The sequence below is a fragment of the Choristoneura fumiferana genome, chromosome 23, assembly GCF_025370935.1.
Source record: "Choristoneura fumiferana chromosome 23, NRCan_CFum_1, whole genome shotgun sequence".
Lineage (NCBI taxonomy): Eukaryota > Metazoa > Arthropoda > Insecta > Lepidoptera > Tortricidae > Choristoneura > Choristoneura fumiferana.
The window spans coordinates 7,790,266-7,803,859 of record NC_133494.1 but is presented as its reverse complement, the minus strand read 5'-3'; the positions used below and the strand labels follow the sequence as shown (position 1 = coordinate 7,803,859).

At 34.5% G+C, this 13,594-nt stretch overlaps 2 protein-coding genes across 3 annotated transcripts in view; both read right to left on the bottom strand.

Annotated features, from left to right (window-relative positions):
- Nucleotides 1–3,493, bottom strand: part of LOC141441300 (long-chain-fatty-acid--CoA ligase 1) — a 77,271-nt gene extending 73,778 nt beyond the window's left edge. Inside the window, exon 1 of one of the 2 annotated variants that reach the window (XM_074105986.1) lies at nt 3,246–3,493. The gene's annotated coding sequence lies outside the window, so the exon portion shown is untranslated. Of the gene's footprint in view, nt 1–94; nt 190–3,245 lie in introns of those variants that run through there. The other variant, XM_074105987.1, reaches the window with a different exon arrangement.
- A 2,855-nt stretch (nt 3,494–6,348) lies between these two features.
- Nucleotides 6,349–13,594, bottom strand: part of LOC141440935 (dual 3',5'-cyclic-AMP and -GMP phosphodiesterase 11-like) — a 174,281-nt gene continuing 167,035 nt past the window's right edge. Inside the window, exons 15-19 of the mRNA XM_074105528.1 lie at nt 13,286–13,395; nt 12,703–12,891; nt 10,634–10,862; nt 9,937–10,020; nt 6,349–9,626 (exon numbers count right to left, since the gene is read on the bottom strand). Of these exons, the coding sequence (XP_073961629.1) occupies nt 9,315–9,626; nt 9,937–10,020; nt 10,634–10,862; nt 12,703–12,891; nt 13,286–13,395 (924 nt within the window). The 3' untranslated portion in view covers nt 6,349–9,314. The remainder of the gene's footprint in view (nt 9,627–9,936; nt 10,021–10,633; nt 10,863–12,702; nt 12,892–13,285; nt 13,396–13,594) is intronic.

The window sequence follows — 13,594 nt, the reverse complement described above, 5'->3', positions numbered from 1 at the left end:
ATTGTGACTTTAGAAATTCATAGACTCAAAGTTTTAATAGAATAAATAAATTTGTAAGACGTTACATGAAGACAATTTTACAGCTGAATGTTACCTTGAAAATAATAAATGTGTTTCTTTTTCACATTTATATAGAATTCAGCTAATCACAACCGATAATTTAAGCGGTTATTTTTTTTATTGTATATATGAGAAAACGCGCGGGTCCTTTTGCTTCATATTTTGCGGCGCTTCACGTTTTGACAGTACTAATGTTTTTTTTTCTTTTACGGCTATGCTCTATGGGTCTTTATGGCCAGCACCTTTTTAAACTTTTTTCCAACAAATAGGTTCGTGTTCGTGCTTATTCATAAGTCGAGAGTGTGATGGTTGATGGAGTAAAAGTGCGACTTTAGTATATTGTATTTCGATCCAATGAGGGCTATCGTTTTTTGTCTCACTAGATGGCGCACTGTTGCGTGAGGTTTTTAAGTATGGCTTTCAAAGTTTGTTTTTACGGGTGTGAAAACAAAGTTTAGATTAAAATCATATTTAATACACCTTAAAACCGTACCATAAAAATATCGAGCATGCCACAGTTCAGTGTTGCATAGTCCCCGTTTTGTTCGGAAAAAAAAGGACAAAGGTTTCTGAAAGACAAAACTGTCTCAAAACACAGACATTCATTGCCTCGGAACGCATATTTGCCATAATTAATTTCAGATATTGCAAAATATTCACAAAATTATTCTAATTATAAATAAACCCGCGTAGCTCACCCAACAACTTTGAGATTTGACATTTCGGAGACCTCACGCTACACTAGCGCCTCTAGTGGCCAATTCATACGCGATAGCCCTCATTGATGAAAAGTGTAAACAAAGACGCCATTTATCCGACCACCGACCATAGGTACTTATACTCTTTGCCACCGACATTCAATAATGTAAAAAAAAAATTAAACTGTTTATTTCTCTGAAAATTATTTCTGTTTAAATTACATTGCTTAACTTCTAATCTTGATGCAGGTATTAAAGATTATTGGAGTTAAGGAGCTTTGTGAAAACCTAGAACCTATTGCAAAATAATTAATCTGTTCAGTAAATCGATTAATTTATTATCAAAGTATTTTTGTCTATTTTGTTATTAATTACAATTAGTACTTGATTTCATTCCAAAGACTGTTTATTTTATTATAAAAGCACTAAGCTACTATTTTTTTAATTTTAAGGAAAGAAAGTAAATAAAAATCGCTTATTCATCCGCGCATTAATCGATTTTTAAAATGTCAATTTTTCCACCATCTCTATGCTACTACAGATTATACACATGTTTCAATCAAGAAATAATGTCAGATTTTGACAAAGATTTTTCAAAAGAAAAATAAATATTGAAACTATTTTAATGCTGATTGTTATAGTAGATTCGCGCTGTCATCGTTCATCCACCATCACCTCTCATATTTCGTTTTCTAGAATTTTTTTACCGTACAACGGCAAAAACTACTAGGCACTGGCAAAATTATCCTCCGATGGACAGAGCCATATTTTTTTAAAGAAACAACAACAATATTTTAATGCTGTCATCGTTCATCCACCATTACCTCTCATATTTCGTTTTCTAGAATTTTTAACCGTACAACGGCAAAACCTACTAGACACTGGCAAAATGGTCCTCCAATGGACAGAGCCATATTTTTCTAAAAAACCAACCAACCAAATATTGAAATAAAGTGAATTTTGGGAATTAGTCAAGAATTAGTGCTGTCATCGTTCGTCTATACCTAACTCTCATATTTCGTTTTCTAGATTTTTTTAACCGTACAACGGCAAAACCTTCTTTAAACTGGCAAAATTGTCCTCCAATGGAGAGAGCCATATTTAAAAAAAAAAACAAGTGAATTTTGGTGAAAAAAGTGATTAGACATCTAGTTAAAAGACACGAATCCTACTAATATTATGAATGTGAAAGTTTGTGAGTGGGTGAGTTTGTAAGTGAGTGAGTTTGTGAGTGAGTGGGTAAGTTTTTTTACTGCTTTATGGTGTGCAATAAAGAATATTTGTATTGTATTGTATTGTAACTTCTATGGTATCGAGGCCTTCAAGGAAAAATATAGGTATTTGTTCTCGTAAATACAGCAACGGACTGGAGACTCTATTTGGGTTCCCTGGTTCCCATGGGTAGCGATGAACGCTTATTATCAGTTGACACGTGACATTTTAATTTTGTATGTAATGTACCTAACATTTTATATAGTTCCTTTATCATCCGATTTCTCCTCTCAATCATTATAACTCGATGTCTCAATCAGTCTGCTTTAAGTACTTTTTTTTCATAGGTTGTAGTCAAATCTGATAAAGCACATTCTTGGTCGACTTTAGCAACGCCATCAGTTTTTACACAGCTATTGTAATAAAATTTATATAAGTAAGACGGTTTTCTGCATTATTATGCGATTTAGATTATTAATGCTACATGGAAATTATACTACTGCAAAGCAATTGTTTTTTTCCTTATCGTCAATCATTACCAGAACCAGCTATTAAATGACGGCAGCAATTTTACTCCATCATGACAACTGAGTGTATGTTACCGACCAGTGTGGCATTATTTGATTTCAGCTTTACAACCAAGTACCTATGAGTTGTACTAAATTTTTATGGTACAGCCGAGTATGAAGTACTTTTAAATGTTTAGGGATTATTGTTTCGAAAGGAAAAATAGAACCTTACAGGATTCGTTGTTCGTCTGTCTGGCTGGTTGGCTAGTTTATTTTATACAAATATGTAATAACAACGTAATTAAATGCGTTGGTACAGTCACCAGCACCAATATCTGACACAACCGGCGTGCATAAATATCTGATACGACTCTATTTCTAGGGCCGGAAGGACGTGTCAGATATTTTTGCACGCTCCGCTGTGGCAGATGTTAATGCTATTGACTGTACCTACATGTAAAATGTACGTAATATTATAACAATTTTAAAGAACAACATGAAGATTTTTTATTGCACACCACAATTCACTACAAAAAATCTATATATTACACATACATTCAGAGTAGACAAAAGGCGGTAGATTTGTACTATATCTATGTTTTTAAGTTTATTTTATTATATAATTAAAAACAAAACTGTCCTATTCTTAACAAACTTACCTATAAAGAACAAAATAAAGAACAACTGTGGTATTATGTGATTAGATTGGTATATTTAGGCTCATAGATAGGTACCAACCTATTAGTATGAATGTATTGATACTCACCAAAATATTTCCACAAAAAAAGATTATTTAATGTTAAATTCACTACGCACAACCCATTTCAATTTAATGCGTAAATTGTTTATGTACGCGAGATCATGCTATTTTCGGTTAGCATTTAAAATAATTGCTACTTATATCTACAGGATTGTTATTTTTACTGATCACAGTTATTTCTATAAATAATAGACTGTTTTATTAAAAAAGCGCCGCATTGAGCGCGCCACTACGGTGATCACTCCCCGAACTCAGACATGGCACCCGCATCGCACCACCAGGGCTTTCACCGCGCATGCTCGCAACATTTTCAGGTTATCCACTTTCCCTTTCACTGTTCATAGAAATGAAAGAGCGCAATACGTGCGGTAGTAACATGCGCAGTGTTATTGATGGCAATATTGGCGGGAAACTGCAGGTATTACCTAGCCAACGAATGGGCTGACTACAGACATTTTAATAAACAAACTCTTTTAGAAAAGTGGAGCGCTTACTTGGGATCGATGTTGAGATTAAACGGCCGGCTTTGTAAATCAAAATAAAACTAGTAATAATTGGCGTGTTTCCAAGGTTGGCGGTTAGAAATTGTCTTTCGCTTATTGTTGTTGCACCTACGCTGGACGCGGCGACAGCAGCCGTCGTCTCTGTCTCTAATCTTCAGGAATAACAGAGATGGAGTGTGATACGTAGAATCTTACAAAGGCCTAGAGGCCTGAAAAGCTCTGAATGGCGCCCAAATGTATTAGTAGTTTTTTTTTAAGACTAAGGGCCCGTTGTTTGATCAGTAGTTAAACAAACTAATACCTAGTTAAAATGTATGGCAAACATAACAATAGTTAACGCATTTCAAAGGAAGTTTGACTATTAGTATCTTTAACTACTGATCAAACAACGGACCCTAAACATTCGAATTTAGCGAAATCATTATCTGCGTCATTTAACTAAAATTGAGAGATGTGCCTCTAGTTCTTACATAGACCTTTAATTTTGAAATATAGTAAAAAAAATATCATGTGATTTAAAGTGCCTAAGGTGAAGCAATGTCACCCTGGATAGAAATGGGCACTACACGAAAGAGATAAAATAAAACAGAAAATTCATCTTTATAAAATAATAAATATTTTAAAGGGTTTTGTAGTCAGTTCCATTTTTTGTTATTTTTTTTTTGGGGTCGGTTTTACTTTTTCAACCGACTTCATTGTTAAAAATTTTCTTTACTTCTCACTTTTTAGTGATTTGTAGCCAAAGTACATCTCACAACGATTCCATTAAGCCCAAACACGACTTAGTTGCTTTGTTTTATAACAGAGTTCCGTTGCCTACCTTCTGGCTTCAGCATCAGATCAGTTCGAAAGAATCATTAACTTAAAGCTTCTTCTTAGTCGCTTATCTAGGTATATTAATCATGGTCGTTTATAGACAAGCGAGCATTACTTAGCTTTGATGAGTTCCATTGGTCATCTACGGTCTTCTTCATCAGGTCCAGGTTACCAAATGATACTTTCTGAATGTAAATGCTCATCTTAATGCTAAAAATATCAAAATCGCCATGTGCCTATAAAATTTGAGGTTTGCCTTCGATTTCACTAGGATCCCATCATCAGATCTTGACTTGGTGACAATGGGACCACCTCAGAAGAATACTCTTTCGAATAAAAAAAGAATTTTAAAAATCGGTCCACAATTGACTGATTAATCGGTGAACATACATAAAAAAAATACAAACATTGGAACATAGAACCTCCTCCTTTTTTGAAGTCGGTTAAAAATAACTGCCTTACCTACTGAAAACCTGTATTACTAAACTTTGCTTTTGAACAAACTTAGATTTATCAACTTATTGTACAGTCGAGTTCATAAACTTGTGAGCAAAAATTTGATCAAAAATATCTGAACTGAACACGCTTCTACTCCGTTAATAATAGATATTTTTGATAAATTTTTTTGCTCACAAGTTAATGAACTTGACTGTACTAACATTCAAGAAAACAAACTCTAACTTACAGACATTTTCAACGTTAAAATGTGTACCACTTGAGGGTAAATCCACAAGTCACAATTTTCAAAAATATGTAATTAAACGCCATCTACACGTTTACCGTGGAACTAAACACTGCTGTCTCTTCATTGCTTTTGCCATAATTAATTTCAGATATTGCAAAATATTCGCAAGAGCGTTACACTTGCGGCGAATTCAATAGCCCTCATTGGGCGTAAAGTCTGGAATGAATACCGATAGATGGTGTAGAATCACGAAAACGTAATTTAGTGCATGAAAATTTAAAAAAAGCTTTGCTTTTATTTAGCTTGCTTTGTCTGTCTTGTGTAGGTATCTGGGTCAAATCTAGTACCTAATTTAAGTTTTACCTACCCCCTACCTGTCGACCGATTGATCTGAATGTTAGCATAAATTTTAAACATTAAATTTTTAAAAAAAACAGGGTTCCTTAAAAACTCAAGTAGCTAATTTAAAGTTCAACAGTCGGGACCCCTTACCGAGAAATATTGAGCTGGTTACAATTTAAATGGGTCCCGACTGTTGAACTTTAAATTAGCTACTTGACAGAGTTCTGTCCACTAGAATTATTTTCTTCCTTTTAGTTTTTAAGCCAGTCGGGTTTTTTTCATTTTTTTTATTTAATATTTTATTTTGATATTTCTATAAAAATGGTAGATTAAAAGTATTATAACCCATAATATATAATTATAATGGGCTTATTATTAGCTTTAATTTGATACCCATATTGTTACAATACAAAATTATATATTTTTTATTCCTCCGCCATTTTTTTTTTACATACCTACATACGCTCGAAAAACATAATCCTTCGGGTAGTCGCGTAATAATTTTGCTAGTATTATTTATACCTACTACAGTATTTTGAAGTAATTTGATCTTTGATGAACCATACTACAATTTGATGAAAAATAAAACCGGCCAAGAGCGTCTCGTTAACGCCCTGGATAGGGTTCCGTAGCCATTGCGAAAAAATCAAATAATATTTTTCTAAGGATTTCGTATTGTGTACTGAATTCTTCCAACTAAAAGACTGTTATGTTTGTTCAGTTGTTGTTTCAGCAAAAAAAGCTCAGTAAATGAAACATAATAATTATTTCAAAATTTGTTTAATCATAAATAAATAACATTTTTGATTGGAACAAACAACCTCCATATTCACACATCATACAACTCATCATTTAGTGAATTACAATTATTAATTGTCTATTTACTTTCTAATAATACTTACAGCAATCTTAATAATATAGTTGTACATAGTTTATTACCACAATTAATTTGAGATTTTCTTCATGTAAATATGTAAAGTTTCGGCATGTAATAAATAAATAACAAATGTGGCATACGACGATACGAAATGTATCTGAAATACTCACAATTTTAACACAAAGTCTGTCGGCTGACATTTTTAAGTAGGATTTAAGAATAATTGCACATTCATTATATCGATTTAATTAAGGGGCGATGTCTTGTCAGATTCTACGATTTAGAGTTAATTAAGTTAATCAGCAGCTATTTCTTAAAGGATCTACAAGTTTTAAGAAGATACAGTAGAGTTCATAAACTTGTGAGCAAAAATTTGATCAAAAATATCTGAACACGCTTCTACGCCGTTAACAATAGAGTCGTGTTCATATATTTTTGATCAAATTTTTGCTCACAAGTTTAACAGTTTGTTCAAAAGCAAGTAGTCGCTATTCGTAAAACAGGTGAAATATCATTTATTAATTACCTATTACACACCGTCACCTTATACTTATAGAGAGATATTCCAAATGGAAAATATTAAGTTTTGCACGTATTCCTTTACGGAACAAATTGGTCATAGTCTTGTTTAGTTTAATAGGAAGTTATAAACCAGATAATTTTAAAAAGTACTATTTTGGCATGGAATGAGTAAGTAAGTACATTAAAGTTTTCATACAGCTCGAAAACCATTTTGTTTATTTTGAAAAATTCCCCGGGACATTACAAACATTACTATTGATTTAAGAAAAATAATTTACAGAAATCAATGCTACGTATATACTATCTGTATTAACTTTAAGTTAATTGACGTTTTTAATTTGCTACGGGCCAATTTTAGTGATAAATTCTCAAAGTAACTTTGTATTTATTATTCCTTATAATAATAGGTACCGTATGGTATTGTACAGTCGAATTCATAAACTTGTGGGCAAAAATTTCAACAAAAATATCTGAACACGCTTTTACGCCGTTAACAATAGTCGTGTTTAGATATTTTTTGATCAAATTTTTCCTCACAAGTTTATGAACTCGACTGTATGACCATGACAGCAGAGCGAGACTGGGTCATTATTCAAGTGATTCAACTGCCTCATTTTTATAATTATGATCACATTTTTTATTAATGGGCTGTAGATAACATTTTCGATTAAGTAGACGTCCTGTACTTTTACTATAAACTGGAAACTGTAACAAAATCTTTTACCATGTCAGCAAAAATGCGACCACGAAAATTTTACGGGATCAACGCGATTAATGACCCAACTGTCATCTTAATGTTTGTAATATTGGCCTTGCGTAAACGAAGACGACACGAATCGTTAATTTTAAGGTACAAAGATTGGAATGGATTATTGGGTACCGTAACTGTCTTAAATACTTTAATCAATTTAATGAGGTAATAATAAACACCATGGGATTTACTAATATTACAAGCTCCAAGAAATACCTGCGAGGGCACTGTTCCACGAGAAAAAGAAGCATAAAAATGTACCGAATCCGAAATCCAGATCCGAACATAAATATAAGTACTCAGTGAAGATTATTTTGTTAGTTACATTCTGAATCTGAATCGTTATTATTTAAATGGTGCACTAGAAAATTTTATACAGGTACATGCATTAGGTATGCTTGAACAAACATTATCATATTGGCAATATACCCAAATCTGAACTTAATTTTAAAATCTGCTGTACCGAAATTCAACCGTAACTCAAAGCTTACAGAGTGAATTCACAAACAATAATAGTAATTTAGTACAATGTCGTATATTTTTGGTTTCTTGGTCATATGTTTGACACGTTACGATACTTAAAATCTAGTAAACAATAAAATGTCATTCAGTTATTTCGGACTAAAACTTGGTACTTAATTTTATAAAAAAAATCATAACCAAACTTTCATAATGTCATTCAGTTGTATTTACCTTATGCCGAAATATAACTTATTTCGTTAGTGATCTAAACAATTAATATATTAAATAGTTACAGACTTCAAAGTGGATTCTTTTCGTAATTATCTGTCACACAGTGTGGTATTTTACATTAAAATCGAACATTCCCGTTACTGCCATAAACTTAATTACCTATAGTTAAGGAATTCCTCATCGTTACACATAATACGATCTATGTTGTTGATCTCTTCAATAGGTAGGTACTTTCATATAATGTGTAAACACGCAACACAATGTATTCATGTACACCATCTATTAAATTACAGAAAAAAACATGTTTACCTACTTACAAAAATATGCAATTGTTTGAAAAATGTCGCGGATAGATAAGTGTGGGTAAAAAAGTTGATTGACCCAGGTACCTATATATCTAGTGCCTACCAATTGTACACAAGACTTCATTCAACATCACATCTCTTTTACAGACTGCTGCGAGGACATCCGACTTTAAGTTAAAATTTTCACACTGCGTTTATAAACGAACATATAAAAATAGTGCAAGGACAGATGACAACTTATTGAATAAACGCCATGCGTTCCGAAAATTCATTTGACTATATCATATATTTACTACATAAATATCACACATCTGTTACTTGCCAAGTGCTCATGTTAACCGTAATATACCTCCTTCCAAGCAGACCAATAGGAACATCGATATGAATAATAACTATATTAAACAAATATCTGAAATAACATATTGTCACTTCAAAATAAAACGAACTGTACAAATTAAAAATACAAAAGTCTTCTTGCGCTGTGCGGGGGATACTTAGAACGGATCTTAAAACTATGAAAAACTATCTAATTGGACGATTTGGCTTCTCTATTGGCCTTCGAAAGGTCGACGCGAGATGTTTTAGTTGACGTCGTTAATGTTGTTGAACTTGCTTTGGAGGACAAGTGCGTTGTTGGTTAGTAGTCCAACTACTGGGTTTTCGAGGTTCTCGTACTTGAAATTGGTCTCGGAGGATAGGCTGACTGCTCCGCTGCTGTCTCCCTCGTACGGTTCTGTATCATCCACGTGTGAGCTGAGGCTAGACTTGTCTCTCTCGGGCTCCTTCTCCATGTATTCACTCTTGTCGCTATTGGATAGTTCGATCCAGTGCGCACGGTTGCTCTTCACACGATCCAGCATCGGTTGCAGAGAAGATGAAAGCACTGCGAATGCCTGTAATGATTTATGGTTTTATGGTTAAACTTCATTTAATTAGCTGCTTATATTATAGGAAGGAGGAATCTGACAAGAAGGATGTTGCTGTACTGGCCTTATTGCTTCAAACGTACGTATATATGTAAACTTCTTATTGTAAAAAAGAAAAGAAACAAATACAATTGGCAAACTTTGAGATACATGTACATGTACAAACGCGAACTACAAACGTATCCATCCACATTGAGTCATTAACTATATTATTATGTAGGTATTGACTTCCAACAGAGGGTTGTAAAAGAGGGTTAGAACAAATATAGATAACTACCTCGTAAATTGGCATGCAGATTGTGTCGATAAACTTGACTTGCATAGCAGGCAACTCGTCCTCTTTGTCTCGATTCATCAAATCCTGAAATGAAATATTATATGCATTATGAAATTTTTCTATAGGAACGATCTAACAAAAAATTTACCAGATTTTTTTGATACAAACCTTACTCGACAAAATAAATATTCCTTCTACAATGGACTTCAATTAAGTTTTGCCTCTGAGACGTCAAAATCCTGCTGAAAGGCTTGTCAACGGTTTAGTAGGGTAAAGACCATTATTGTTGTTTTTGAAGAGGTTACAAAACAACATCCCAGCCTATATACGTCCCACTGCTGGGCACAGGCTTTCTCTCAGTATGAATACCTAGGTAAATATTTTAATTTTAAACCATTAATGCAGCAGGGCTTTGGCTCTTCAGCGGCAGAGCAAATTGAAGTCCATGGAACGGATATTTATTTGGTCGAGTAAAGTTTGTGTATCAAAATTTTTCGGTCAATTTTAGGTTAGGTAAGTGTAACAGCAAAGTAGCGCCTGGTAACGCCTTAGTCAATCAGTTATTTAATCAACCAATCTACTCGACACAAGTTAAAACGTCAAATATTACTCGTGTATTAAGCGTGATAAGTCCCGTTTATGGTATTTACCTAATTTAATTTAAATTTAACTATGAACCGTAAATAGTTTTACTTACGATAGGAGTCAAATTCAAGTTCTGTCTCTCCAGATCCCCTTGCCGGAAGAATTCGCCGGCGACCAGGGCCGCCACACGCCTCTCGACGGGCCAGGGCTTGGTGATGGCGGCGAGGTCGCACGCGGTCATGAGCATGGCTCGCAGCAGACCGCGGCGCTCCTCGCACTCGCCCCAGGCCGCAGTCACAGTACGCTCCTCGGCTACCAGCTCAATGAAAGCGTTGCGTTTACTGTAATATAAAGGTCAAATACAATTTACGAGCCGAGGACTGAGCCCTAAAGCGCAACGCACACAGAGTGCGTGCGGGTCGTGTTGTTTCGGGGTGATGTCGTCTATCTACTGCCATGTGAATACGAACGTCGCGGGCCAGCTACCGACCCGCGCCCGTCGTCTGTGTGTGTTGGGCTTTAATGTCTAATACACTTGGAATCACAATCCTTGCCATCATTTCTTTCTGTCACACGGTATAAGACGAGGATAGAAAGAGATGGTGAATGTGATCGCAAACGTCAGAGCGTTAGACAATTCGGACACTGGTTAAACCTTCGAATAAATAATAAGTCAGGAAGCGTAACTCAGAACAAATCCCACACAAAAAGTGACCATAGGTACCATCAGCCAAATAAATGGTCTACCAGTTTTTAAACAAGTTCCTATCAAATGAATATGTCGCTAAAGTCGAACTTTCAAGTTGACAGACACGTCTATTGGCATTATTGTTTTATGACATGCAAACGATTATCAGCTTTAGGGTGGTAGACCATATATTTCACTGATGGTACCTAGAACCAAAACGACTTTATGATTCAAATACGAATAAATTTCGAGGTTGCAAATAGACGTGCTTGTTGATTGGTTGAAATTCAGAAAGAATGCAGGGATTGGTTGGCTCGCGTGATGCAATGTCAGATGCACAAATTACGGTCACTTCTTACATCTAACGTTTCAATGACGTGTCATATATTGATAATGACAGCTTGTTTTTTTTAAGCGACTAAAAGGAAAAGGAGGATGTTATCAATTCGGTTGTATTTTTTTGGTTGTTACCTCAGAACTCCATCATTTAAAGACTGATTTGAAAAAAAAAGTTGGATAGCTCTATACCTCTAATTAGGTCCCATAGGCATGAAATCAGGATCTGATCATTAGATCCTAAGGAACTTGAGGGAACTCTTCAATAAATATTGTAGGTACACTTATGGTAATTTGGATATATTTAGTAGTAACTCGTGCATTTGCTCTTGAACATCATCATTTGGTGAAGTGGAACTAATGATAAAGACAAGTGAAGACCACAGTTGACCACCGGAGTAGTAACTCAATAACAAGTATTTCACAGGTTTAATTTCAATTAATTTAACACAGTTGCTAAGCAATTTATGCTCCTCGTAATGCATATGGTGAAATGAAACGGATGGAGCACCAGGATTTTTCAATAATGAACGTCTCTACCAGAAAAACAATCTTTCGTAAAAGGTGATGAGCAGTTGACATTAAACTATTGTACCTTATATAATTCACACTAAAAAACGTGAAAAATATAAAGACTGTTTGTACCTATTGTTTGGGCGATACAGGAAAGAAGAAAGTATGAAGAGAGGTGAGGAAACTGTCATTTACATAATGTGAGCCATAGACCACAGACTTGATTTTGCATAAATACTGATCATCTCCAACTGATAATGTATTTGAACATTTTTAAATGTAATATTTACGACTACTTATTAGTGGAAAGGGAAAGTGATTCTTGAACATTTTAATTTTTCATTGTTCCTGCACCACTTCATAACACACGTTGGCATGATAACACACAGACAGACAGACACGGACACTACGGACACTACGAAACTCTTAAAATTACACACACTTCATACAAAAAACCCAACTATCACCACCACCATACTACGCTGATTCGTTTCAAATTCAATCAGAGTTTATTATTATCAGAGAACAACCTTTCACCATGCTACCAAATGTTAGACTAACGAATAACAACGATATAGCTATTATTTTTCATTATAGTCTAGCACTAGAAATTAAATTAACATGGTGTAATCCAATGTCTTTACCTAAAGTACACCGCCAGATCCGTGGACAGGATAGCGTCTTCAAGCACTTTGACGACCTTTTCATAGTCATCAGAGGACAGGTGCGACAGTATCTGATTACCCGGTGAATTGAGGATCATCAGACACTGATCGAAGTGATGGTGTTCCATGGTCGACGTTGAATACAGCTGCGCTAGAGGCGACGATGCCCTGGAATTCGATAATTTTAGTTTAAGTGTTGTGATGACATATTTTTAATGTATTAAATATTTGCTCCCTGAAAAGATTTTTGTGAATTTAAGGGTAAACGGGTGACATGGGTTTGATTCTGACGTGCGTAAAAATGAACGGAAAATTTTACGTTACATATTTGGATTTTATTTTGGTTAAGAAATTATTGCAAGTCAAAATAAACTGACTCGACAGCCCGTTTGACAGGATTTAACTTTTAGAATTTATTAACTGCAACCAGACGATTTATTTTAATTCAAATCTAAAGAAAATTGATCTAATATAAAACTCTGAAAGAAAGAAGAAGAGAATTGCAATGGAATATGTTGAGAAAATGGCAATATGCGTTTAGTTAACATGTTATAACACTCACTTGATCTGGAAAGAGTTATTGGTCCCTCTGTGATCAAGGTCATGGCACAGGCAGCCTATGATCAAAGCCAAGCACTCGAGCTCACCGAAAATCTTCCACCATTGAGTTTCCTGGAATTTCAATATTACAATACATTTTCCGTTCGAGCGTCCTATGAAAATGCTAATATCTTTAATACTCGTAGTAGTCTAGAAAGGGAAAATGATTAATAATTTTAGAAGAGTTTCGCAAGTCAAATTTCCAATCGTTTATTCTCTAAATAGGCCGCAATGGGCAATTTTACAATTCTTTTTTTTAACTACCAGCGCT